Here is a 23,589-nt window from a genome sequence, read left to right as displayed (position 1 = left end):
TGATGTAAATATTTTGTTCAGCTAAGCTATTTTAAAACTACAGTCTCTTTTGCCTTCTACAGAAGAGTGTAGCAGAAGCTACGGGTGCCCAGCACCTGCACCCTAAGGCGGCCTCTGGCTTCAGCTGAGGCGGGGTGACAGTTCCGTCCCTTCTCAAGGGCCCGCTGACTGGAGTTAACACCCTCAGGGAATGACCCTCAGCTAGAGTGGTAACTAAGTGCCTTGGCCTCTGCCCTTGGAGGTGACTTCTGGGGCACACTCTGCAGAGCTTCCCAGAAGACGGAGCCTCAGTTTCCCTCAGCAGCAACACATCCTTTGCTGTTTTCCCTGCTTCTCTGCATCACTCTCCCCAGTTCCTCACCCCTGCTTCTGGGAATTGCTTCTCACATAAACAACTCATCTCCCAAATCCTTGCCTCAGGGCTCTGCATTTAGGTACACAGCCTCAACTATGACCCCCACTTCCTAAAACAGCTTGACTAGAATTAAACTATGAGTTTCAGTTTAGTAAGACAGATGGGGATATTAAAGCAACAATGGGGATATTAAAGCAACTTAAACCAGAGAAAGCGAGATGATCTTAGCTTAAAAGTAGGACCTCTCCCTGCCATACACACACACACACACACACACACACACACACATTCAAATGACATCTCTAGAATGTGGACACATTAAGCATTTCAGTATTAATCACAGTTCCAGAATGACTGTTGGTTTGTTCTGGCATTATATTGAGATCAGCTGCGAAATAAGCAACGGTAGAGAAATGAAAGAAGCTGACAGGGTGAAAGCCTGGCTGTTATTCAGGCCATACCTGCTCTGCCACTTCTCCATGGACTCCCCTCTTTCCCGAGGGAGATAGCAGGACTGCTGGAATTCATTAGCGAAGAGGACACAGTCATGACGCGCATCCTTTAGGAGATTTCGCAGTTTGTTATACTGTCTGTGACACAGAGAAGAATAATCAATCTCACGTAGCATGTACTCATCTCCTGCCGGCTCTTGCTAAGGTTCAGAAAAGATGAGGTGTTTTAGAGTGAAAGATTGATTATTTAAAACCCGAGAAACACTTATTTATATTGGCCTTAGTGTGTGCAGTGCGCTTGGGCTGCTGTTTCTCCATTTCATTTGCTGGAACCGGCGTGGGCAGAGCCTCATTAGTCAGCTCATCCATCAGTTAAATTCCTCTACATCCCTTTCCCTTTCTGAGACCTCTGGCTGTTTATTATGTAATTATGTGACCTTGCCTCATGTAGCCCCTTAGTCAAAGGCTCACAGAGGCAAGCAGAGTTTAGGGCTGTATTTTTATACTTCACTTTATTCCATAAATGACATTGGGTTTTAATACATTTTATTTTCTGCTGGCAGATCTGGAAAAGGCATGTAAGGTAAGTTTGGGGATTTATCTGTGAATTTTATTGATGCTGCCACACCATTTACATGAATGAAGGCTAACTTCATCTGTCAGACAACTAACAGAAAGTTTTAAGGTTTTTCCCCATCAGGAGATCTTCCTGTTAATCTCAGCCAAAGCAAATAAAATGTAAAGTCTCATTCAAGTCAGTTTCTAAGAAGGTGCTTTTCAATTGTCTTGGTAATATGAAATATATAATATTCACAATTATTTTAAAGGAAATAAATTATTTATTTAAAAATGGATTAATATTAAATCAGATGTTAAATTAACATATAAATTATCCAAGGTAGATGACTGGCATTTAATATAATAAAATTTGTGTCCTTGCATTCCTACCTCCAGCCTGCCACCATGGATTTTTAAAAATGAGTCTTTTCAATAAAGCAAAGGCAGAACTTTAGCTTTTTTCCTCTAAATAAATGCTATCAAATCTATATCGTCTCAACACTTCATTGGAAAACAAGAAACACATTTTACTTTCTTAGTAATTCTAATTTTGAGCCACTTTAAAAGGAATCAACAGCAAAAAGAATCATCAAGTAACTACAACTTATAAAACTGTCCTGATGAACAAAAGGATTCAGCTTCATTTATGTGAATGGTAGCTTTCCTTCATAGAATTCCACTTGTGTAAACAAAAGCTGCTCCTTTCCCCTGGAAATGCCTAGAACATATTAAATTTATAATTTTCCCACTTTCACAAAAATACACTTAAAATCATTCTTCACAGCCTCTGAGAATATGCACAGAAGAGTCTCCATCACTGTGCAGGCAAGACCCAGACCCTCCTTACCAGGTGGCTAGGCAAGGACTTTCACTTTCTGCTCCACACAGTTCCGTCATGCATGAATTTTTTAAATGAGAACTTTTCTTGCTAAGCAATAAAAAATTCTAGAAGAGGTTTTATAAACATCTGAAATTTATTAATTCAGAGAAAATACTGAAAAATTATTGCCTGTTTTTCCTGATCTCCTCCAGTGTTTTGCTCCCTTTAGCCATATCCCTAATAAAGCACCTGAGTTCAGTGCAGGTATCGGCTGCCCTATACCAGACTAAACAGCTTGCAGTTAGCAAACTCCTTCTCTGTGCTCTGCTGAGGGCCCTCAGGGGAACCATCTAGATGTCCCCGATGCTGCCCTTCATCTGCATGGTCCTGCTCATGGTGAACGCAACACAATCATCCAAGTCAAAACCAGAACTACCACATGTCCCAGCAATTCACTGCTGGGTGCAGACCTGAAAGCGTCTCAAAGAGATATTTGCACACCCATGTTCATAACAACATTATTCATATTAGCTAAAAGGTAGAACCAGCCCAGGTGTCTACAGAGGAATGGATGGATAAACAAAACGTGGTATATACATGCCATGGACTGTTACTCAGCCTTAAAAGGGAAGCTCTGACATATTCTACAGCACAGATGACCCTTGAGGACATTATGCTGAGTGAAACAAGCCGGTCACAAAAGGACAAGTATTGCTTGATTACACTTATATGTATTTCCCTGAGGAACCAAATACACAGAGATAGAAAGTAGGACGGTGGTTGTGTGTGTCGGCGGGCGGGGCGGTGTTGCGGGTCTTGGGGGAGGGGGAGGGGGAATTAACATTTAATGGGTTTCAGTTTGGGAAGATGAAAAAGTTTTGAAGGCGGGTTGTTACAACAGTGTCCGTGTATTCAATGCTACCAAACGGTATACTTAGATAGAGGTACATTTTATGTTATATATATTTTACTGTGATTAAAAACAAATAGCCACACTAATTGTCAAAATAAAACCACAAAGAAAGATAGAACAACCCATTTCAGTGGGATAAGTGCCATGAGAGGCAATGTGCAGGGTGTGATGGGAACCCAGGAGGGAAGAGGAAGGCATCCAGGAGGGAGGGAATGGGATGGGTGAGCATTAAGTGGACAAAGGGCCCCAGGGAGGAAAGAGAGGGGACAGCAGGCTCGAGAGAGCAGACAGCATGCTTCCTCCTTATATCTCTAGCACTTAACCCATGGCAGGTGCTCAAAAAATGTCTCCAAATGAGTCGATGAACTCACAACCCATTGAAACAACAGTGAACCAAATACAAGACACAAATGCCCTGGGACAAACTTTGACATGTCAGAACCCAGTTGCTCTTTTGCTAGGCTTCGCACACATCACTGCATTGGTTAGCATACCCGTACTCTAAACGTGGGGCTTCTCGAATCCAGTCCTCTCCAAATACCTGATGCTCCACAAGCCAGACCCAGGGGGTTTACCACCAAATAAGCACAATGACAATCCTTGCCAATGTTTGGAAAGATTTATCACTTAGCAAAAAGAATTTTCTCAATTTGAAGTTCTACTCCCATATATTTTCCTTAGACGTTTAGAGTGTGCTTCCATTTGTCAGCTACCTATCAGCCAGATAAAACAAATGAACAAATGGCACGAGAATATTAATGGAGAAAGCAGGAAACAAATAGCGCATCACTCTGAGTGCGACAGTCAAGTGCTCTTGTAGGCATGTGGGCTTATGGTTATAATTTCATAGCATATCCGTAGAATACAGTCGTATTTTTTGCTAGCCAGGGCTGGTGGCACGCATGTGGAATGAGATATATGAGCATCCTGCATGCAGCCAGCAGAGATCATCACAGGGCCTTAAACAAATCTGCCTGAATGACAGGACAAGGGTTTCAAACAGTCAAGTACAAAAAAGTTATCTGAAGTTTAAAAAACTTCCAGTCTCACAGAAAAAAACCCTAGTTTCCTGGTCTGGCTAAAGTGTTTTCTAAATCTCCATTATCTACAGACAGTTTCTCAGGGGACAGCAAAACTTATCTTTTCTAGATTGATTTTTTTTTCTCTTTTTATTCAGTAGTGATCTTATCTGCAGACGCAACACACTTTCCCCTGCTGACTCCTCTCTCTGGGGATTAGAAGTGGGCGTCATACAACCAATGGGAGATGTACACGGAAGTGGGCTCCGTACTCAAGGCTGCATTGCTTCAGTTTTTGCAGAATTTGGGTGAGGTCTCCTAGACCTGCTTTCAGAGGTCCTTAAGTTTTCTACAAGAATTTCAAAAATTTCTACTTCCATTTATATTAGGTTGTATTCTTTCTTAATTTTCTTTTTTTCACTGTAGTTAAAGTCATATAATAGAAAACATAGTATCTTAACCATATTTAACTTATAGTTTAGTGACACGAAGTGCATTCAACTTGTGCAACTCTCATCCATCATCCATCTCCCATATTATTCACCTTCCGAAACTGAAACTCTGTCCCCATTATACACTAACTCCCCATTCTCCTCTCCCCTCCGCCGCCCCCCAGCCCCTGGTATCTATCCACGTACTTTCTGATTGTGAATTTGACTATACTAGGTACCTTGTATAAGTGGAATCAAACAGTATTTGCCTGCATTAGGTGATATTCTTAAAACATTTTAAATGGAGCATATTTTGGACCAGGCTTCTAGCTGCAATGCCATTTGGTGGCAGGGCCTGCCCTTTTGGAAGCCTCAAAGACACCTCAAACCCAAGACCTCCACCCTCCCACCCCATCTCCTCCAGTGATCCCTCTCTGTATCAGGTTACACAAGCCAGAAACCTTAGTGTCATTCTTGACACTACCTTCTCCCTTATCGCACTTACATAAATCCATTACTAAACCCTATAGATCTTTTTAAAAAACAGTTGCTTTATTGAGATATGATGCATAAAATCCACCCTTTTAAGATGTACAATTCAATGGTTTTTAGTGTAGTCCCAGAGTTATGTAACCGTTACCATTATCTAACTTCATTTTTATCAACCCCCAGAGAAACTTATACCCGTCAAGCAGTCACTTCCCATTCCCTTTGACTCAGCCCCCGGCAACTACTAACCTACTTTTCATCTCTTGGATTTACCTATTCTAGGCATTTTATATAAATGGAATCATACAATACAGGATTTCCATGTGTGTGGCTTGATTCTTTCACTTTGCATAACATTTTCAAGTCCATGTTGTAGCATTTATCACCACTTCATTCCTTGTTATGGCTGAATAATATGTCACTGTATGGTTAAACCACCTTTCGTGTAACCATTATCAGTAGCTAGACATTTGGGTTCTTCCCATAGTTTGGCTATTATGAATACAGCTCTTATGAACATCTGTCTCCGAGTTTTTGTGTGGACATGTTTTCAATCTGTTATATATTTACAAAGTTCTATAGATCTTACCTACTAAAGAGCTCTTAGAAAAGTCTATTTCTCTCCCTGTTTCTAAGCTAGCCACATCGCTCACGTGACCTAAAGCAAGTGCCTCCTCTTTTCGCCAAGCCTCTTTTCCACTGGCCCAGAAATCTTTTCAAAATTGGAATCCGATCATGTTATCCCCCTTGCTCGCCCTTTGCCACATCCCTGAGGCCCACGGGCCCTATCTTAGTCCAGCCCAGGGCCTCTCCTCCCTCCTCCACGTACTCCCTCCCCCGACCCTGCACAGCACAGTTCCCTTGCCCAGAAAGCTTTTCTCCTTTCTTTGCCTGGGACTCACACACCCCTCAGAGCTCCACAGGCCTCTCCCTCAGGAAAGCTTTTCCTCCGGCGCCTAGTCTGGGCTCTCCTGAGCCAAGCCCCATGCCTCAGCATGCCTGTCTCAGTCGCACTTCCCCATCTGTTTCTGAGTATCCATTACTGCCTGTCTCCCCATCAAGAGCACGTCTGCTTTTGTTCTCCACTGTATCCTCAGTGCTAGCAGTTTCTGACACACAGAAGCTCTCAAATACACAGATGAACACCTTAACACATGAATGAAGTGGGCTTATCACATAAGCCCTCATTAAATAAACATTTGAGGACTGTTAGATGGCAGAGCGTGTGATTATTCCAATCAAAAACTTGACATTCCTCATACTGTTTTGTACAACATACTTATGAAAACAGGCATTTTCTGCATTGATATTATTTAAATCAAACTACAAAATCATATTAAATATAGAATCTATGGCTATAGACACAGAGGCAGTGTGTGCGTGCTTAGTCGCTCAGTCATGTCTGGCTCTGAGACCTCATGAACTGTAGCCTGCCAGGCTCCTCAGTTCATGCAGTTTTCCAGGCAAGAATATTGGAGTGGGTTGCCATTGCCTACTCCAATAGAGGCTGTGTCTTTCCATCATTACAGCCAACTCGGGTGATTTCGTTTCAGTAAAACAATGACATTGGTCCCATTAAATTAATGTTCATTTGCAGTTTTCTGATTTTGTAGCTTTGTTTAATTTGAAGGTCTGATTTGGGTTTAGGGTTGCACTAAGTAGTTAGGTATGAGGATTTATGCCTAAATTTATGTTGAAACATATTTGAGTAACAATTTAAATTAACACTGGGTATCTATGAGAATTTCTTTTCTTTTAGAAACAAAGTTGACTGCATTATTCATGTTGAGTAACATTGACATAGAGTGGGGAGTTAGATTCTATGTTGACCTCTGAGATCCTCTCCAACTGTAACACTTTGATCTCAGTCTTATGTTATGTCCTAAGAGACTGAGACTCACGCTCTACAGATGGCATTTAGGAAGGAGTCAAAAGGAGAAAGCAAGGCATCCTTCTTCCAGACACTAGAGCAGACCAGGTATTTTCACTTGACAAAACTTTGCTAAGCAATAATGTTCCTAAAAGCATGCCAAATAGAATGAATTATCTACCAGAATCTAAAAAATCTCTAAGGAAGAACTGAAAAAACTTTCCCCAACATTAAATGAAGCAAAGCACCAGAGAGCCTCTGCTAGGCGGTAGGCGTGCCAAGTCACTTCAGTCGTTTCCGACTCTGTGTGACCCTATCAACTGTAGCCTGCCAGGCTCCTCTGTCCATGGGGATTCTCCAGGCAAGAGTACAGCAGTGGGTTGCCATGCCCTCCTCCTGGGGATCTTCCCAACCCAGGAATTGAACCTGCACCTCTTATGTCTCTTGCATTGGCAGGGGGGTTCTTTACCACTTCTGCTAGGCCACCTTTGGTTAAATACAAATACTCAAATGATTTACATGTCACACTTACAAAGGCCAAATTAATCAAGCTTATCTCCTGAATCTTACACATTCAATGGCTGTCATCAACTATAAAGCTAGCTTTTAATATATGACACTTTGTAGGGCTTAGGTCAGAGAAGGCACTGGCAACCCACTCCAGTACTCTTGCTTGGAAAATCCATGGATGGAGGAGCCTGGTAGGCTGCAGTCCATTGGGTCGTGAAGAGTCGGACACGACTGAGCGACTTCACTTTCACTTTTCACTTTTATGCACTGGAGAAGGAAATGGCAACCCACTCTAGTGTTCTTGCCTGGAGAATCCCAGGGACGGGGAAGCCTGGTGGGCTGCCGTCTATGGGGTCACACAGAGTTGGACACGACTGAAGCGACTTAGCAGCAGCAGCAGCAGCAGCAGCAGGGCTTAGGTAACTTCCTTTAGCTGTTTCAACCTGAATACACCTGCTGGTCGCCTAACGGGTAAATAAAACACCAAGTCCCAAACCTGCTGATTCCTTTTACTTCTTCTTATTCCTCGTCATCAGTCATGTTCATTTCCCTGCATTGAGACCAGTCTCAAAACTATTTCCTTCAGAAGGCATTTTCAACTTCACACCCCATGTTCACTTCTGCACTTTCCACATTAAATCATCTTACATGTGTCCAAGGTATGCCACAATTACCTTCTTGCTTCTTGCATCTAACTCCAACAAGACAAGTTTGTTGAGAGAGGGACCAAGACTTCTTTTTGTACTTCAGAAAGCCTGGAACTAGGAGCTCAAAAATGGCAAAACTAGGGTGTTACCCTGTGAGTCTGTTCCATGACTCTTCAGCTTTTGTTTTCGTATTTAGTACATTCAGAGACACAGTGAAGTAACTGAAAACCAGTAATTTTTCAAGTTAACTACTTTTGAAATGTTCAGGAAGAAAGACTATTTAAATTCCAATTCTTTGCTTTCAAATGTCCCAGGAATTGGTTTTTAAAACAATCCTTAATATTAAAAATATTTTAGAAAACAGAAGTTGAAAAGGCTCAGCAGTGTGTTAGCAACTCACACTATAACAGCAAATTGATTTTAGTAGCAGAAATTGAAATACGACACCTGGAGCAGCATTTAAACCTGGATGCGTATAAGCATTTATATCTTTGTGTCTGAACAAAATCAACTTCAAGCTCATATAAAAACATTCTATCTGAAAAACCTGCACAGTCTAGTAAATGCATATTTTTTGAATTGAGCATATAATAAGGACAACTTATCATTTTCATATACAAATAAACACACTTCATCTTTTACTACCAACGTCTGAAGAAACCACAACATTTAAAAAAGAATAAACATAATTTCTGCTTAACTTGGGGTGTTAAGAGGTTGGGTGTATAATTCTCATATGCTGTTTCCATACAGCCATCAAGTTCAAATCATAAATCTTTTCCCAACTTAAAAGAAGCAAAACCATCTATAGCGTATTTGTTTAAAAGGTGAAAAACTGCTCTTCCTTTATGTACAAGGCAAGCATTTAGACTGAGTTCAACCAGAAATTCTTTGTTTAGCAAATACAATTACTAAGGTTGGTGGTTATACCAGTAGTCTAAAAATAAAACAAGTTAATTCTGGTTTCACTGAATAAAGCACAAGTGATTAAATAAATTTATAAAGAAATTTGCCTTCCCAATAAAGGAGCCTCAAATTTTAAAACACTTTCTTTTTCCCAGGGGGAAAATAATGTACGTTTCTGAAACAATATATCTATAAATAAGATTAAATAATATGTAGTTTTCAACCAGAAGTAAGCAATAGGTCTGCTACTATAAAAATGCAAACCAAAAACCAAGAATCTTAAATACCGACATCCTGCGGACACTGCAGTTTATTGATTTACAGTCAGATCTTTGGGCCAGGTGTTGAAGAAGAAATATAAAAGAATGTTACTGCATTCCTTACTGGCAAAGAAAATGCCAGATTAGTTCAAAAAGTCCTTTCTGATGAAAATAATGAATTCCTCCCCTCTCTCTCCAACAAGGGACCTTCTCTAAGGGGGAAAAAAATCCTCTGCACCATAAATAAAGAAATAATGCAAAATAGATACCTTCGGCCTCTTTGATGCTGCACAGCTTGACAAGCTGTTTGCATGAAAACAATTCCCTTCAACTCAGGAAACTCAAGGATCTCAAGGTAATCTTGAACGACTTTCCAATCTGGAACCATGTAATGAGTCACGTCACCAGACAAGAGTTTCCCATCTGAAGCATAATTCAAAATGGAAGAGATCAGACAGCGTTTGCAAACCTGGCTTATTATGATTTCAATGTCACAGTGTCCCCATGTGCAGAACAACTTCTAATCTTAACAACACTGTGAAGTTTTTAAAAGACAAATCCACTTTGGTAGAGGTAAATTCAGCACCTTCATTTTTCTGAAGTTATGATAAATAAAAGCTCAATGTGGTCTATGGTTGTTGCCAGTCGTACAGAGGATGACAGATTAAAATACAAAAAACAAAAACAAGCAAATCCAAGCACAACTTAACTTTTTTTGTGTTAACTCATTGACCTACACTCACATTCCAGTGGGGCACCACAAATAAACATGTTAACCACTTGTTTATGCCCAGGCATTTCAAGTCGGTTCTGTTTCAAGCTTGCGAAGGTGCTCAGAAGTCTCCCTGGGCCAGGAAGGCTGAATTGACTAGAAAAGATGCTCCAGTGCAAGGAGGGGCAGAGGTGGGACTTCCACCCAGCCTGTGTCTCGGAGCTGGTTAGCCGAGCTGTAACTGAAATGTTCACCTTAACCATAAGCTGAGGATCCCAGACATCCGCTGAAAAGGACCACCATGCTCCTCTGCCACCACGGGGAAGAGAACCTGCAACCTCCATCGTTAAATCGGCCACCCCAGCAGCCTAGACATCAAGTGGAGGAAGGTGCAGTGGGCAGCCGACCCAAAGCCAGTTTCCCCATGACCTTCCTAGACAAGGGGGGCCCAAATGATTCACAAATCCTAGTCAAGTGGGCTCTCCACTGGGTGAATGTCTGAGGCCTCGGTGCTGGTAGGTCAGAAACGTGGTGGGGAGCAAAGCAAAGTACAACGAGAAGCAGCAGCAGCGTCTGCTCCCGCTCCCCGGCTGGCACTGCAGCGCCCACGGCTCGGGACCTCCTGGTTTCACCACCCCGAGCCTGGGGCCGGACGCTCCAGCGCCCACAGGCCCCCCGGAGAGCCCCCAAACCAGGCATCTGCGCGGCGGGGGCGCCTGCCCCTCGGCCCTTCCGCTTCCCGGGGCAGAGCAATCGGGAGTCGGGGTTGAGAGACCGCGGAGCCGTGGCCCGGCCCAGCTCTCGGAGGTCTGGAAGCCGCCTGCCGCCTGCGCGTGACCGGCAGCCGGGTCGCAGGTGATGTCTGGAGGCGGGAGGAGGCCCGGGGGCCTCGGCCTCTGCGCCACCGCGGCCCCGCTCTCCGCCTCTGGGCCGCGCCCTTCCACCTTAAGGCCGACGCTCTACCCCGACCCCGCCGCCCCAGCTCCCGCCCGGCCTCGGCGCCCCGCGCTCCAGCCGCGGCCACCCAGCTCCCGCCCGGCCTCGGCGCCCCGCGCTCCAGCCCCGGTCACCCAGCTCCCGCCCGGCCTCGGCGCCCGGTGCCCCCAGCCCTCCGCACCCCGGGCCCTGACCGTTGTGGCAGGTGGCGGGCTGCGGGCAGAGCGCGCTGTTGCAGGGCACGCTGGGCCGCAGGTAATGCTCCCGCACAATCCGCAGCGTCCGGCCGTGGAAGGTCCTCAGAAGCAGCACCTTCTCCCGCTTCTGCAGCATGCTGGTCGCGCCCGGACACAGTTCCGGGCCCCAGGAGGCGCCCGCTCCGCGAGCGGCCGGGAAGCGGCAGCCGAGGCGCCGCGCGGGCGGAGGCGAGGCCGAGGCTTCGGGCCCGCCCCCTCGGCCTAGTCTCCGCGGAGCTCCAGGCGGGCAGGCCCTCCTAGGCGGCCTGAGCGCTCCGGGCTCCACACTGAAAACCGCCCTAACGGCCCGAACCCCGGTGTTGTGAGCAGCAAGAGGCCCGCGGTGTGGGTGTTCTAGCCGGACTCACGGTCTCTCCCCAACCCTGCCTCAGTTTCTCCCCTCCTTAACGGTTGCCTGGGGGTGGAATTGCCTGGGAGGGGTGGAAAAGACTTCAGGGAGGCGAAGATAATACAGATCTTCCACATACGATGGGATCAGGTCCTGATAAACCCATCTACGTTGAAAATCCATTTAACACACCTAACCTACCCAACATCACAGCTTAACCCAGCCTATCTTAGACCTGCTCAGAAAACTTACTTTGGCCAAGAGTTAGGCGGAATCATCTAACACAAAGCCTATTTAAGACAGTATTGAATATCTCATGTAATTTATTGAATGCTGTACTGTTAAGTGAAAAGCAGAATGGTTGCCAGCGTTTCGGTTTTTACTCTGCTGATCACCATGCTGTCTCGGAGCTTAGGCTTGTTCCCCTGCTCAGCATCATGGGAGAGTGTCTTGTGCCATTGGCCCAGAAAAGATAAAAATTCCAAGTGGGTATTACTTTCACACCGTGGTAAAATCCAAATATTATAAGTGGAATCATGGGAAGTTGAAACTATCAGTACAGGGAAACTACTAAAGTCTTGCAAATATTTGGTGCAACTGTGAAGGATTATTGTACTTTGTTTCTACCTTCAGGTCCATATAGGAATGAGACTCCCTTATTAAAATGGATACTTATCTTTTTGTTGTTGTTTAGTTGCTAAGTCCTGTCCGACTCATTGCAACTCCATAGACAGTAGGCTCCTCTAGGCTCCTCTGTCCATGGGATTTTTCAGGCAAGAATACTAGAGTGGGTTGCCATTTCCTTCCCCAGGGGATCTTTCTGACCCTGCTTTCGCATCTTCTGCTTTGACAGATGAATTCTCTACAGCTGAGCCACCAGGGAAGCCCAATTATTAGTGTTGTGTATTAATATAGATAAATATTAGTATGTTCTGTTTGTTGCTCTTGCTATCCCTGAAAGAGCTAAAAGATTCAGCAAATAAGCCAGCAACCCTGCTAACTCAACATTTTTTTCCCTTTAAAAAAACTATTTATTTTTAATGTCATGTATTTTTAATTCATATAAAAATTCAAACAATGCAGATAAAATGGAAACCAATCCTTTCCCTTGAGGTAAACATTATCTATTCAACCTCAGCATGATAGCATTTGCAGCCTCTGGCAAAGGAATTCTCCTTGAAATTTGATGGAGACTAAAACACAGTCCAAAATCACTGCAGATGGTGACTGCAGCCATGAAATTAAAAGACGCTTGCTCCTTGGAAGAAAAGCTATGACTAACCTAGACAGAATATTAAAAAGCAGAGGCATTACTTTGCCAGCAAAGGTCCATCTAGTCAAAGCTATGTTTTTTCCAGTAGTCATGTATGGATGTGAGAGTTGGACTGTAAAGAAAGTTGAGTGCCTAAGAGTCAATGCTTTTGAACTGTGGTGTTGGAGGAGACTCTTGAGAGTCCCTTGGACTGCAAGGAGATCCAACCAATCAATCCTAAAGGAAATCAGTCCTGAATATTTATTGGAAGGACTAATGCTGAAGCTGAAACTTCAGTGCTTTGGCCACCAGATACAAAGAACTGACTCATTGGAAAAAACCCTGATGCTGGGAAAGATTGAAGGTGGGAGGAGAAGGGGACGACAGAGGATGAGATGGTTGGATGGCATCACCAACTTGATGTACATGAGTTTGAGCAAGCTCCAGGAGTTGGTGATGGACAGGGAAGCTTGGTGGGCTGCAGTCCATGGGATCACAAAGATTCAGGTAAAACTGAGTGACTGAACTAAAATACAGTCTCTTCTGCGATCACACTTTCTTGGTTGGATGGAAGCCACTGTTCCTCCAAACTCTCATCAAAGACCTTTGAGCTGCATCAGGAGCTTAACAAAGAAGTGTCATTTAATTTCCACAACAAGTCAGTGGAGTCAGGCATTATTATCCCCATTTTACAGATGATGAAATAAGATTAGAGAGGTTAAGCCTATCAAGGTCAAGATTATCCAGTTATTAAGTGATGGAATCAATATCCAAGCTGGAATCTGGCTGAATCCAAAGCAGGCTCCTCACTCTTCACAGATGAATAAAATATAACTCTTATATCTAAGGAGTTTATAGTCAACTTGTTCAGTGCTAGTTAAGGCACCTCAACGAGCTGGTGGAAGAGCATTGGCACTTTCTTTTATGCTAAAGTGAGCGGAACTAAAGTATTCAGTTTGATTACTTTCGCTAGGGCACTGGTCTGAACCCTCTTGGCACCAGGGACAGTTTTCTTGGAAGACAGTTTTCCACTGACTAGGGGTGGAGGTGGGTGTGTGGCGGGGGGTGGGGTGGCTGGGTGGGGGAATGGTTTCAGGATGATTCAACCTCATTACATTTAGGGTTTGCATCCTATGAGAATTTAGTGCCTCTGCTGGTCTGACAGGAAGTGGAGTTCAGATGGTAATACCAGCTTTGGGGAGCAGCTGTAAGCACAGGTGAAGCTTTGTTCACTCTTCCACCCCTCACCTCCTGCTGTGTGGCCTGGGCTGGGGGCAGTGGTGTTGGGGCCCTCTGCTCTAGGAGAACATATTTTTTGTTGTTGTCATTTTTAATCTTTTTTATCTTTTGGCTGTGCTGCAAGGCATTCAGGATCTGAGTTCCCTGGCTAGGGATGAGCCCTCATCCCCTGCATTGGAAATGTGGAGTCTTAACCTGGGCCACCAGGGAAGGCCCTCTGGGGGAATATATTAAAAAGTCATGATCGCTCACTCATTGCATTTTTATGTGAAGTTATCCGCATGTGGGATGATGTGAGTGAGGTCTGAGACAGAATGGCACAAGTTAGGAGAACGTCACAGTGCTGGTCCCCAGGTCAAAGCACTAGGCGGGCCCATATGGCAACCAGCAGTGCAGGAGGACAGGTCTAGAGACCCCAGGCACGCAACAGGATTTGACCTTTACATAAGAATGCTTCTGACAGCTGCTCATGATTCCCTCCAAAGTGCTCCCATTTTCTTTCTTTCTTTTTTTTTTTTGACTTCTTATGTGTCCTTAACATCTCTCTTTAGCGTTACTTTAAACTATTTAAAACAATAGTGAAGGACAGGGAAACCTAGCATGCTGCAGTCCATGGGGTCGAAAGAGTTGGACACGACTGAGCAGCTCAACAACAACTTTAAACTTCCTCTAAGTTGGGATTAGTGATCTTTCAAGGTAGAGAATGTGTCTGGGGCTCTATTGAAAGTTGAGGTTATCAGTATTTAAAATAATCCAAGGCCTGCCAAGCACTTCTTTGGCTTGCGTGACAACGATAATGTACAAATTATGTTCTCAAAAGCATACTCCCTTATTTCTTGGAACTGATGATCTAAAATGGACAAGAATGCCTTTTTGTTGATTTGTTTGTCTCACAGACCATCTCATGCTTCTTGGATGAAAATATGTTTCTTTCTCAGTCAGAATAAACTAGGTTATGCTGCAGTAATATACAACTTCAAAAATCCCAATGACTTAAAACAACAAGATGTTGCATGGGTGCCTGTAAGATCCATTCTGTATTTTCTCCAGGGCCCAGGCTGGATGGAGTCAGTCCTGTCTGAAATACTATTTGCTGTTCATTGTTGTTGTTTAGCCGCTAAGTCGTGTCCAACTCTTGCAACCCCATGGACTGTACTGTAACCCACCAGGCTCCTCTGTTCATGGGATTTTCCAGGCAAGAATACTGGAGTGGGTTGCCATTTCCTTCTCCAGAGGATCTTCCCAACCCAGGGATAGAACCCACAATTCCTGCATTGGCAGGCGAATTTTTTTACCACTGAGCCACCAGGGAAGCCCCCTTGCTCTTCACTGGCAGAGGGAAAAGAGGCACCTAGACAGCCTTAGGTCAGAAATTAAAAGCTCAGTCTGGAAATGACACATGTTTCTTCTGCCTAGTGGCCAGAACTAATCACATGACCACACATCCCAGGTCAGAAAAGAGGGTGGAGGTGGGCTGTTTGGGTGGCAATGCAGCTCCTCCCTCTTGGCTTGAAGGCGGTGCGCTGAAACCCCCTGGTGAGCAGTGTTAGTGACCGCTCGAGTGTCCTCAACTCAAAGCCCTTACGCGAAGTTGCCTCTACCGTCACCTCAACTCTTGTACCTGTGACTACTCCAGCTTTAGTCTCACCTCTTCTTACAGTGCTGGTCTACATGTGATTTCCTGTTAACCAAATCCATACCCTTTTTTTCTTCTGGGCACACAGGTGACTGCACATTTCCCAGCCTTCCTTGCATATAGATAGGTGTGGCCACAAAAGGTAATGACATCATTTCTAGGCCTGACCCTTGAACACCTCACATGGATATTCCTCTTTCCTGTTCCTGAATGGATGCCAGAGCCCAGGGGATCTTGAAAGTTGGCATTGAAGACAGCATACCCACCAACCCTTCGAACGAACGTGGGTCCCTGAAGAGCTATGCAGAGCAGAGTTCTGTCTTCCCTCCCCAGGAGCATCCCCAGGAGTCTCTTGCAGGAGTGAAATAAACTTCTTATGGCAGCTGGTGTTATCCTCAGTAACATAGCCCCACTTTACAAAGGAGATTAAGGAACTTGCCGAAGCCTTGCCTATTTATCTCAAAACTCCTCACTAGATACTAAAAGTCCTGATGAAGCTGCTCCAGGATTCTCCAGCAGTTCTAAATGTCATTGCCACACTGGGAAGGATGCTTGATAGCGTGCTTCTCTTTGCAGTTTTTCCTTTCCTTGTCAGTCTGAGTGCAGATGGACAGCCTGGTGCCCAGATAGCAGAATGCTGCGACAGCTTGCAGTGCTCTGCAGCTGATAGAAATCTCTGATTGTGGTCAAGTTTCCCTGGTGCTTGACTGCAGTCTTCTTCAGGCTGAGCACCAGCATGCTTACGCTGCAAGAGTTCGGAGCATTTGCCTGCTGTTTTTGCAGATGTGCCCTGGGAGTGCAGACATCAGCAACCACTGGATTATAATCAAAAGGTTTCATCCAAGGGTTAGCCTAGAGAGGACGGGGTGTCTTTACAAAGGGCTTAGAGGACAAGGAGGTTAAATGTATAAAAGGAATTCTGGATGATGAGATCCCAGGGCTAGAGGGGATTATTGAAGCAGGCTTTGAAATATTCTTTCTTTACTTATTTAAAATCACGACAGTACATGCTTGTTGCAATACATTTCAACAATACTGAAGTGAAAAGGCTGAAGTTCTGCTTGCATGCAAAGTCTACTTCTTCCATGTAATTTACCATTGTCGATATCTGATACATATCCTAGAAGTCTTCCTTCTTTTCTTTCCTTCTTTCATTTTAGTTTTTTGGCTGTGCCGTGTCCTTGTTGCTCTGAGTAGGGACTCATTGTGATGGCTTCTCTTTGTGGTGGAACACAGGCTGTAGGGTGCAAGAGCTTCAGTAGTTGTGGCGCATGGGCTTAGCTGCCCCGTGGCATCTTCCCAGACCAGGGATTGGACCCGTGTCTCCTGCTTTGGCAGGTGGATTCTTAACCACTGAACCACCAGGAAAGTCCTAGAAGTCTTTAGATATAACCCCAAATGTTTGCAGCTTTTTGAAGTGCTTGTCAACCTATGAAGCATCAGCTATTGTACTTAACAGCTAACGTTTCCCAAACTTTCACTAGCTCCCAGGCCCTGTTCGTATGTTTCTCATTTAATCCTCAAAATAATGCCTTGACTGTAATACTGTTACCAATTGCATTCTGCAAGTGAGGAAACCGGAGTACAGGAGGATTGACTAATTGCCCCGGGCCACAGGCTTGAGCCAGCCTTGGAAGCCAAGCAGTTTGGACACAGAGCCCTGGCAGCAATGGCTCAGCCATGCCACCTTTCAGCTGCTAAACAGCCAGGCACAGAGTGGGGTACCTTCTCTACAGTGGACCATGGGATAAACCTAGTCATTTTAGGTTTAGAGAACTGGAAACATTGGGTTTCAAATGTGACCCTACTACTTTCCTAACTTCCCTGGGCCTTCATGATTTCAATCACAAAATGCAGCTAAGCAGGACAGATGTTGTTGGGTATTGGTATCAACGACTCAATGACTCTAAAGGGTCATGTAAATGTCTAACATGATCCCATTTATCTGAAGAATCAGCTTGCTTCCATTTGTGCTCCATCTCAGTGGAAGAGTCATCGGAGGACAAACTGCTGCTGACATTGCTTTGCCGTTTGTATTAGGGGTGATTTAATTTCCTATATGTTAAAGGCCATTAATCCTTGATTTTCACTTTTCCCAGCAAATACAATGGCTCCCTTTTGGCTCTCTAAACACCCCGTGAATCCTTATAATCCAGTTTGCAATGATTACTCTAAAATATTCTACTTAACATGTATACTATCATGTGAATTGAATCGCCAGTCTATGTCTGACGCAGGATGCAGCATGCTTGGGGCTGGTGCATGGGGATGACCCAGAAAGATGTTCTGGGGAGGGAGGTGGGAGGGGGGTTCATGTTTGGGAATGCATGTAAGAATTAAAGATTTTAAAATTTAAAAAATAAAAAACTAAAAATTTAAAAAAAAAAATAAAATAAAATATTCTACTTAACTCTTTCTAATTTTTTAAAGAGAAAATTATTGTGCTTGCCAATTGTATCTCAGCGAGGTTAGCGTATGGATACTTTTGCCCCTCTACCACAAAGGGGCGCTGTTTCATTGATTTTTGTAGTGGGGGCGGGTGCTTCAGATAAAGTACCTTCTGTGCTAGTATCTGAGCCGTTGAGACTTGCCTTTCATATACTGTCATTAAAATGCAACCAATTATTTGAGACAAAAACCAAACCAGCAAATAACCTTAGCGTTAAACAATACCTTTATCCAAGGAGCTCAAAGATCCAGATGCTCCAAAATTAATTAGAAACTAAGCTTCATTGATTAATACAGGAAAGAAAAAGAAAATCCTTTAAGTCTTGAAGCGGACTAGAAGAAAATTCATTCAGTCATGTGGATAGCTATTTATCAGGCAAATATAGGAACATTGCTATTTGTCATTTTAATTTTTTTGTATTTGATGGAATTGCTTTCACCCATCTTGTAGGATTATTATTACCAATGAAGTATCAGTCATGGTATACAGTTAAAATTAAGTTATACTTGACTTTTTTTACATTTTAGGCCAGAGTAAGGCCTATGTCTGTTTGTATTAGGTTTCTATTGCTGTATAATGAATTCCCACCAAAATTTAGCAGCTTCACTCATGTATTTATTTATTTAATTTATTAGTTTTTAAAGTTGCAACTGTTTATTTGGCTGTGTTGGGCCTTAGTTTTGGCACATGGGAACTTTGTTGTGGCGTGTGGTCTCAGTTACCATGTGCAGGCTTAGTTACCCTGCAGAGTGTGGGATCTTAGTTCCCCCACCAGGGATTGAACCCATGTCTCCTACATTAAGGCAGGCTCTTAACCACTGGACCACCAGGGAAGTCTCCAAACACTTGTTGATTACCTTGCAGTTTCGGGAGTCCCGAAGCCTGGGCATGGCCTAATGAGGTTCTTGGCTCAGGATCTCACAAGACTGAACTCAAAATGTCAGCTGCGCTGATTCCTTTCGGGAGCTCAGGGTTTTCTTTCAAGCTCACAGGGCTGTTGGCAGAATTCAGTTCCTTGCAGCTGTAGGACTATAGCCCCTCTTCTCTTGCTGGGTGTTAGGCAGGACGCTAAGCATAGGAGGAAGTTAGGAGACCACCCGTGTACCCCCTCCATAGGCCCTTCTACACTTCATATCTCTTTCACCAGGAGAACCCAGTTCCTCTGAGGACCACTGAGGATAGTCTTCTATTTTAAGGTCAACTGCTTGGAGAATTTAATTGCATTTGCAGGACCCCTTCACAGTAGCACCCAGATTCGTGTTTGACTGAGTAGCCTGCGGAAGGTGTGTGTGCACTGGAGACGAGAATCCTGGGACCATCTTAGAATCCTGCCTAGCTGTCTTAGTCCGTTCAGGCTGCTGTAACAAAATACTACAGACTGGGTAGTCTGTAAACAACAGAAGTTTATTTCTCACAGTTTTGGAGGCTGGAACTTGGAGATCAGGGTGGTAGCACTATTGGGTGGGGACCCTCTTCTGGGTTTCAGACTTCTCTTTGAATCCTCACATGGCAGAAGGGGCTACAGATCTCTCCAGAGCCCACCTTTTTTTTAAAATTTATTTTTATTTTTAATTCATTAATTCTAATTGGAGGCCAATTACCTTACAATATTGTGTGGTTTTGGCTACACATCAATGTGACTCGGCCACAGGTACACATATGTCCCCCATCCTGAAGCCCCCTCCCACCTCCCTCTCATGCATCCCTCTGGGTTGTCCCAGAGCACTGGCTTTGAGTGCCCTGCTTCATGCATCGAACTTGCACTGGTCATCTGTTTTACATATGCTAATATACATGTTTCAATGCTATTCTCTCAAATCATCCCACCCTTGCCTTCTGCCACAGAGTTCCAAAGCCTGTTCTTTACATCCGTGTCTCTTTTGCTGTTTTGCATATAGGGTTGTCGTTACCATTTCTAAATTCCATATATATGTGTCGATAGACTATACAGGTGTTTCTCTTTCTAACTTACTTCACTCTGTATAATAGGCTGCAGTTTCATCCACCTCATTAGAACTGACTCAAATGTGTTCTTTTTTTATAGCTGAGTAATATTCCATTGTGTATATGTACCACAACTTCCTTATCCATTTGTTTGTGGCATCTAGGTTGCTTCCATGTCCTGGCTATTGTAAACAGTGCTGTGATGCACATTGGAGTACACATGTCTCTTTCAATTCTGGTTTCCTCAGTGTGTATGCCCAGCAGTGGGATTGCTGGGTCATAAGGCAGTTCTATTTCCAGTTTTTAAAGGAATCTCCACACTGTTCTCATGGTGGCTGTACTAGTTTGCATTCCCACCAACAGTGTAAGAGGGTTCCTTTTTCTCCAAACCCTCTCTAACACAGACCTTCTTTTTTTTTTTCAGAGCCTCTTTTTTAAGGCACTAATTCCAGTCATGAAGGTTCCACTTCATGACTTAAGCAACTCCCAAAGGTCCCACCTATTAATACCGTAGTCTGTGAGGGTTAGGATTGCAGCATATGAATTTGTCGGGGGGACACAAACATTCAGACCATAACACACATTTGAACTCAATAAGTTATACTTAAAACCATAGTATTTATCAAGTTTCTGAGAGCAGCATAAATGACCTTCTTAAAAAAAGAAATGAGAGAACCAATCCAGAGGCTAAATGAAAGTAAATGAATGATAGATAATGCTGCTTTGGTTAATTCAAGCTAAGGAGGAGAAAACTCCACCAATACAAACCCACATTCTATTAATTTTTTTAAAAAAAGTATTTATTTATTTGGCTGAACTGGGTCCTAGTGTGGCATGTGGGATCTTTAGCTGCATCATGTGAGATCTAGTTCCTGAACTAAGGCTCGAACCCAGGCCCCCTGCATTCAAGCACAGAGTCCCAGCCACTGGACCACCTGGGATGTCCCTCTATTAATCTTAAGCAGCACGGATTTACGCGGGACAGAGAACCTACTAAGGAATCATTGCATAGAGCCCAGCCCCCTTTGCTAACACAGGATCATCTTGGAGAGGGCATCTTGGAGGGCGATCTGGTGGGTAGAACCATCTCCTTTTGTTTTACCCCCTTTAGCTGCTACAGAGGAATGATGCTATATCCACCCCTCCCCCACCCCCGCTCCCGGATTAGGATCCTCTCTTAAAATCCCGCTGTGACAGGTGATAGGAGGCCTTGGCATTTTTGAATATTTGAATTTTAAATTTAAAATGTCGTCTTCATTACAGGCGTCTTTGATTGTGTGGCTGGCTACCGTCATCAAACCCAGGAGAGTGGGAGGCTACTGGTATGTGCTGTCCATCTTCCCTGTAGATTGTGAAGGCGGTCAGAGCCACGATTAAGGAACCTTCTCTGATTGCAGTGTTTTGGTAGGGGAGAGCAGGAGGGTTTTCTTTTCTTTTTTCTTTTTTTTTTTCTATTAAATCTGACATTTTAAGAGAGATCATTAAAAAAATATTTTCCTACCCAGGAGGAAAAAAGGCTTGGATCTTGGATATCTTTCACTGAAACCATAAGGCTCTTGTTATGTTTATCATTTTAGCCTTCAAGGCCTTGTCTTTTCTGACTTAGAGAACTAGAGGCATTTTGATCCCCTTCCAGTTCTACAATGTTCTTTAATCAGCTGGAGGCATCACTGTTGATCAGAGAACAGTGCTTCCTCCCTCCGTAATGCGAACAGCACCTGCCAATCCCCCATCCAGAAGCAAGAGAGAAGGGCTCTTCTCTGAGCCTACAGAGCACTGTCTTCTCAAACGTACATTAAACCATAGAAAAGAGCCTGAAACCTCATTAATAGATGCAGAGCACAATGGTGCATAGAGATAGAAACCAAGCTCACAGACCCACATGTACAAACAACATATTTGTTTATTTATGGCCATTGTCATATGCCTGATACTGGCAGCATGGGGTTTTATTTCCACTAGCATTAAGCTCATCATCTTAGCGAAAATGTTAAAAGGGTAAGTAAGTAAACAGTGTGTACACAGTAAGTACTGTGTATTGTTAATTGTATCGTTGATTAATACAGAGCAGGCTGTAATAAACCACACATTTTTCTTTCAAACCACTTGTTTTAAGCTTTCTCCAATTTTAGAAGGGTACGATCCATATATGAAAACATATAAATGTATATAGATATAAAAATATAAATGTGTGTATATATATATCACGTATATATTGTATATGTAAAATCAGTTATGATTAGCTGGGTTGTGCTGCAGTAATAAACAACCCTCAAGTCTCAGTGATTTAAAACCGCAAAGCTTTATTTTTTGCTCACACTATTTGTCTCTCCACTCTGGGGTGTCAAATGTTGTTTTTTGAAAGAGGGGCACACCGGATGGCTTGTGAGATCTTAGTTCCCTGACCAGGTATTGAGCCTTTGTCCTCAGCAGTAAAAGCATGAAGCTGTAAGCACTGGACTGCCGGGGAAGTCCCTGTCCCTGCACTCTATGTCATCCTTACCAAGACACCTGGACTGATGGGGCTCCTTTTAGCACTTCTGCAATTACTTTGCAGGGGAAAAAGAATGAGACAGTTGTGGACTTGCTGTTAAAGATTCCAGTTGGAAATGACAGCAGTGACCTCTGTTTACATGCAAGGGTATGCGCTTAGTCATGTCTGACTCCTTTGCAACCCCATGGACTGTAGTCTGCCAGGCTCCCCTGTCCATGGGATTATTCCGGCAAGCGTACTGAAGTGGGTGACCATTTCCTTCTCCAAGGGATCTTCCTACCCAGGGACTGAACCTACGTCTACCCCAGTCTTCTACATTGCAGGCAGATTCTTCACTGCTGAGCCACTAGATCACTAGCTAAAGCAAGTTATTTGGTCACACGCAATCCCAAGGGCAGAAGATATCCAGAAGTATTTGGTGAACAGTACTAATTCTCTCTCTCTCACACACATATACATGCTATATATGTTTAATACGTAGGTTGAAAAGGGAGGGGAATAACTTCACTTGTAGCCACATGAAGAGAGTCAACTTTGGTTTATCGTTGTAATATTGTTACTAAGTTTAGAATCGTTGAAAACAATGGCATAAGCTATGTTCACAGAATATACTGCAATCATTGAGAAGCATCAGGCAGATCTTTATGTACAGACATGGGAATATCCCTCAGAAATACTGAATTTTAAAAAGAACAAATAGCAGAATATCATACTTCCATTTATTAAAAAAAAGACATATAAATATATTTATGTGCATATGTCTCTGTGTGTGTGTGTGGCATGCATAGGAAAAGACCTAGAAGGGCTATTACCAACAGCTACTACTAACTGGGAGCACAGAGGGATTTGTGTGGCAGGTAAGAGATCATCACTCTTTTTTACTTTACTTAATCCTGTATTGTTTGAATTAATTACATCCATTTGCTCATGTATTGTTGTGTTATTTTCCTAGGGCTGCCTCAACAAATTACCACGAAATTAGCGAAACAGAAATTTACTTTCATAGTTCTTGAGGCCGGAAGTCCGAAGTCTGGCAGGACCATGCTCCCTCCCACGGCTCCTGGGGAGAACCTGTCCCTTTCCTCCTCCAGCGTTGGTGGCTGTTGGGGTTC

General features: G+C 43.7%; 1 protein-coding gene across 2 annotated transcripts in view; it reads right to left on the bottom strand.

Moving 5' to 3' along the window:
- DIS3L (DIS3 like exosome 3'-5' exoribonuclease) overlaps positions 1–11,531 on the bottom strand; it is a 32,139-nt gene extending 20,608 nt beyond the window's left edge. Inside the window, exons 1-3 of one of the 2 annotated variants that reach the window (XM_069597622.1) lie at positions 11,073–11,531; positions 9,500–9,653; positions 817–945 (exon numbers count right to left, since the gene is read on the bottom strand). In XM_069597622.1, the coding sequence (XP_069453723.1) occupies positions 817–945; positions 9,500–9,653; positions 11,073–11,211 (422 nt within the window). In that variant the 5' untranslated portion in view covers positions 11,212–11,531. Of the gene's footprint in view, positions 1–816; positions 946–9,499; positions 9,654–10,196; positions 10,870–11,072 lie in introns of those variants that run through there. The other variant, XM_069597624.1, reaches the window with a different exon arrangement.
- Between the last annotated feature and the right edge of the window lie 12,058 nt (positions 11,532–23,589).

Source organism: Ovis canadensis, chromosome 7 (assembly GCF_042477335.2).
Source record: "Ovis canadensis isolate MfBH-ARS-UI-01 breed Bighorn chromosome 7, ARS-UI_OviCan_v2, whole genome shotgun sequence".
In the NCBI taxonomy this organism is placed as follows: Eukaryota; Metazoa; Chordata; class Mammalia; order Artiodactyla; family Bovidae; genus Ovis; species Ovis canadensis.
Note: the sequence above shows the minus strand (reverse complement) of the source record. Positions and strands in the feature narration are given on the sequence as shown.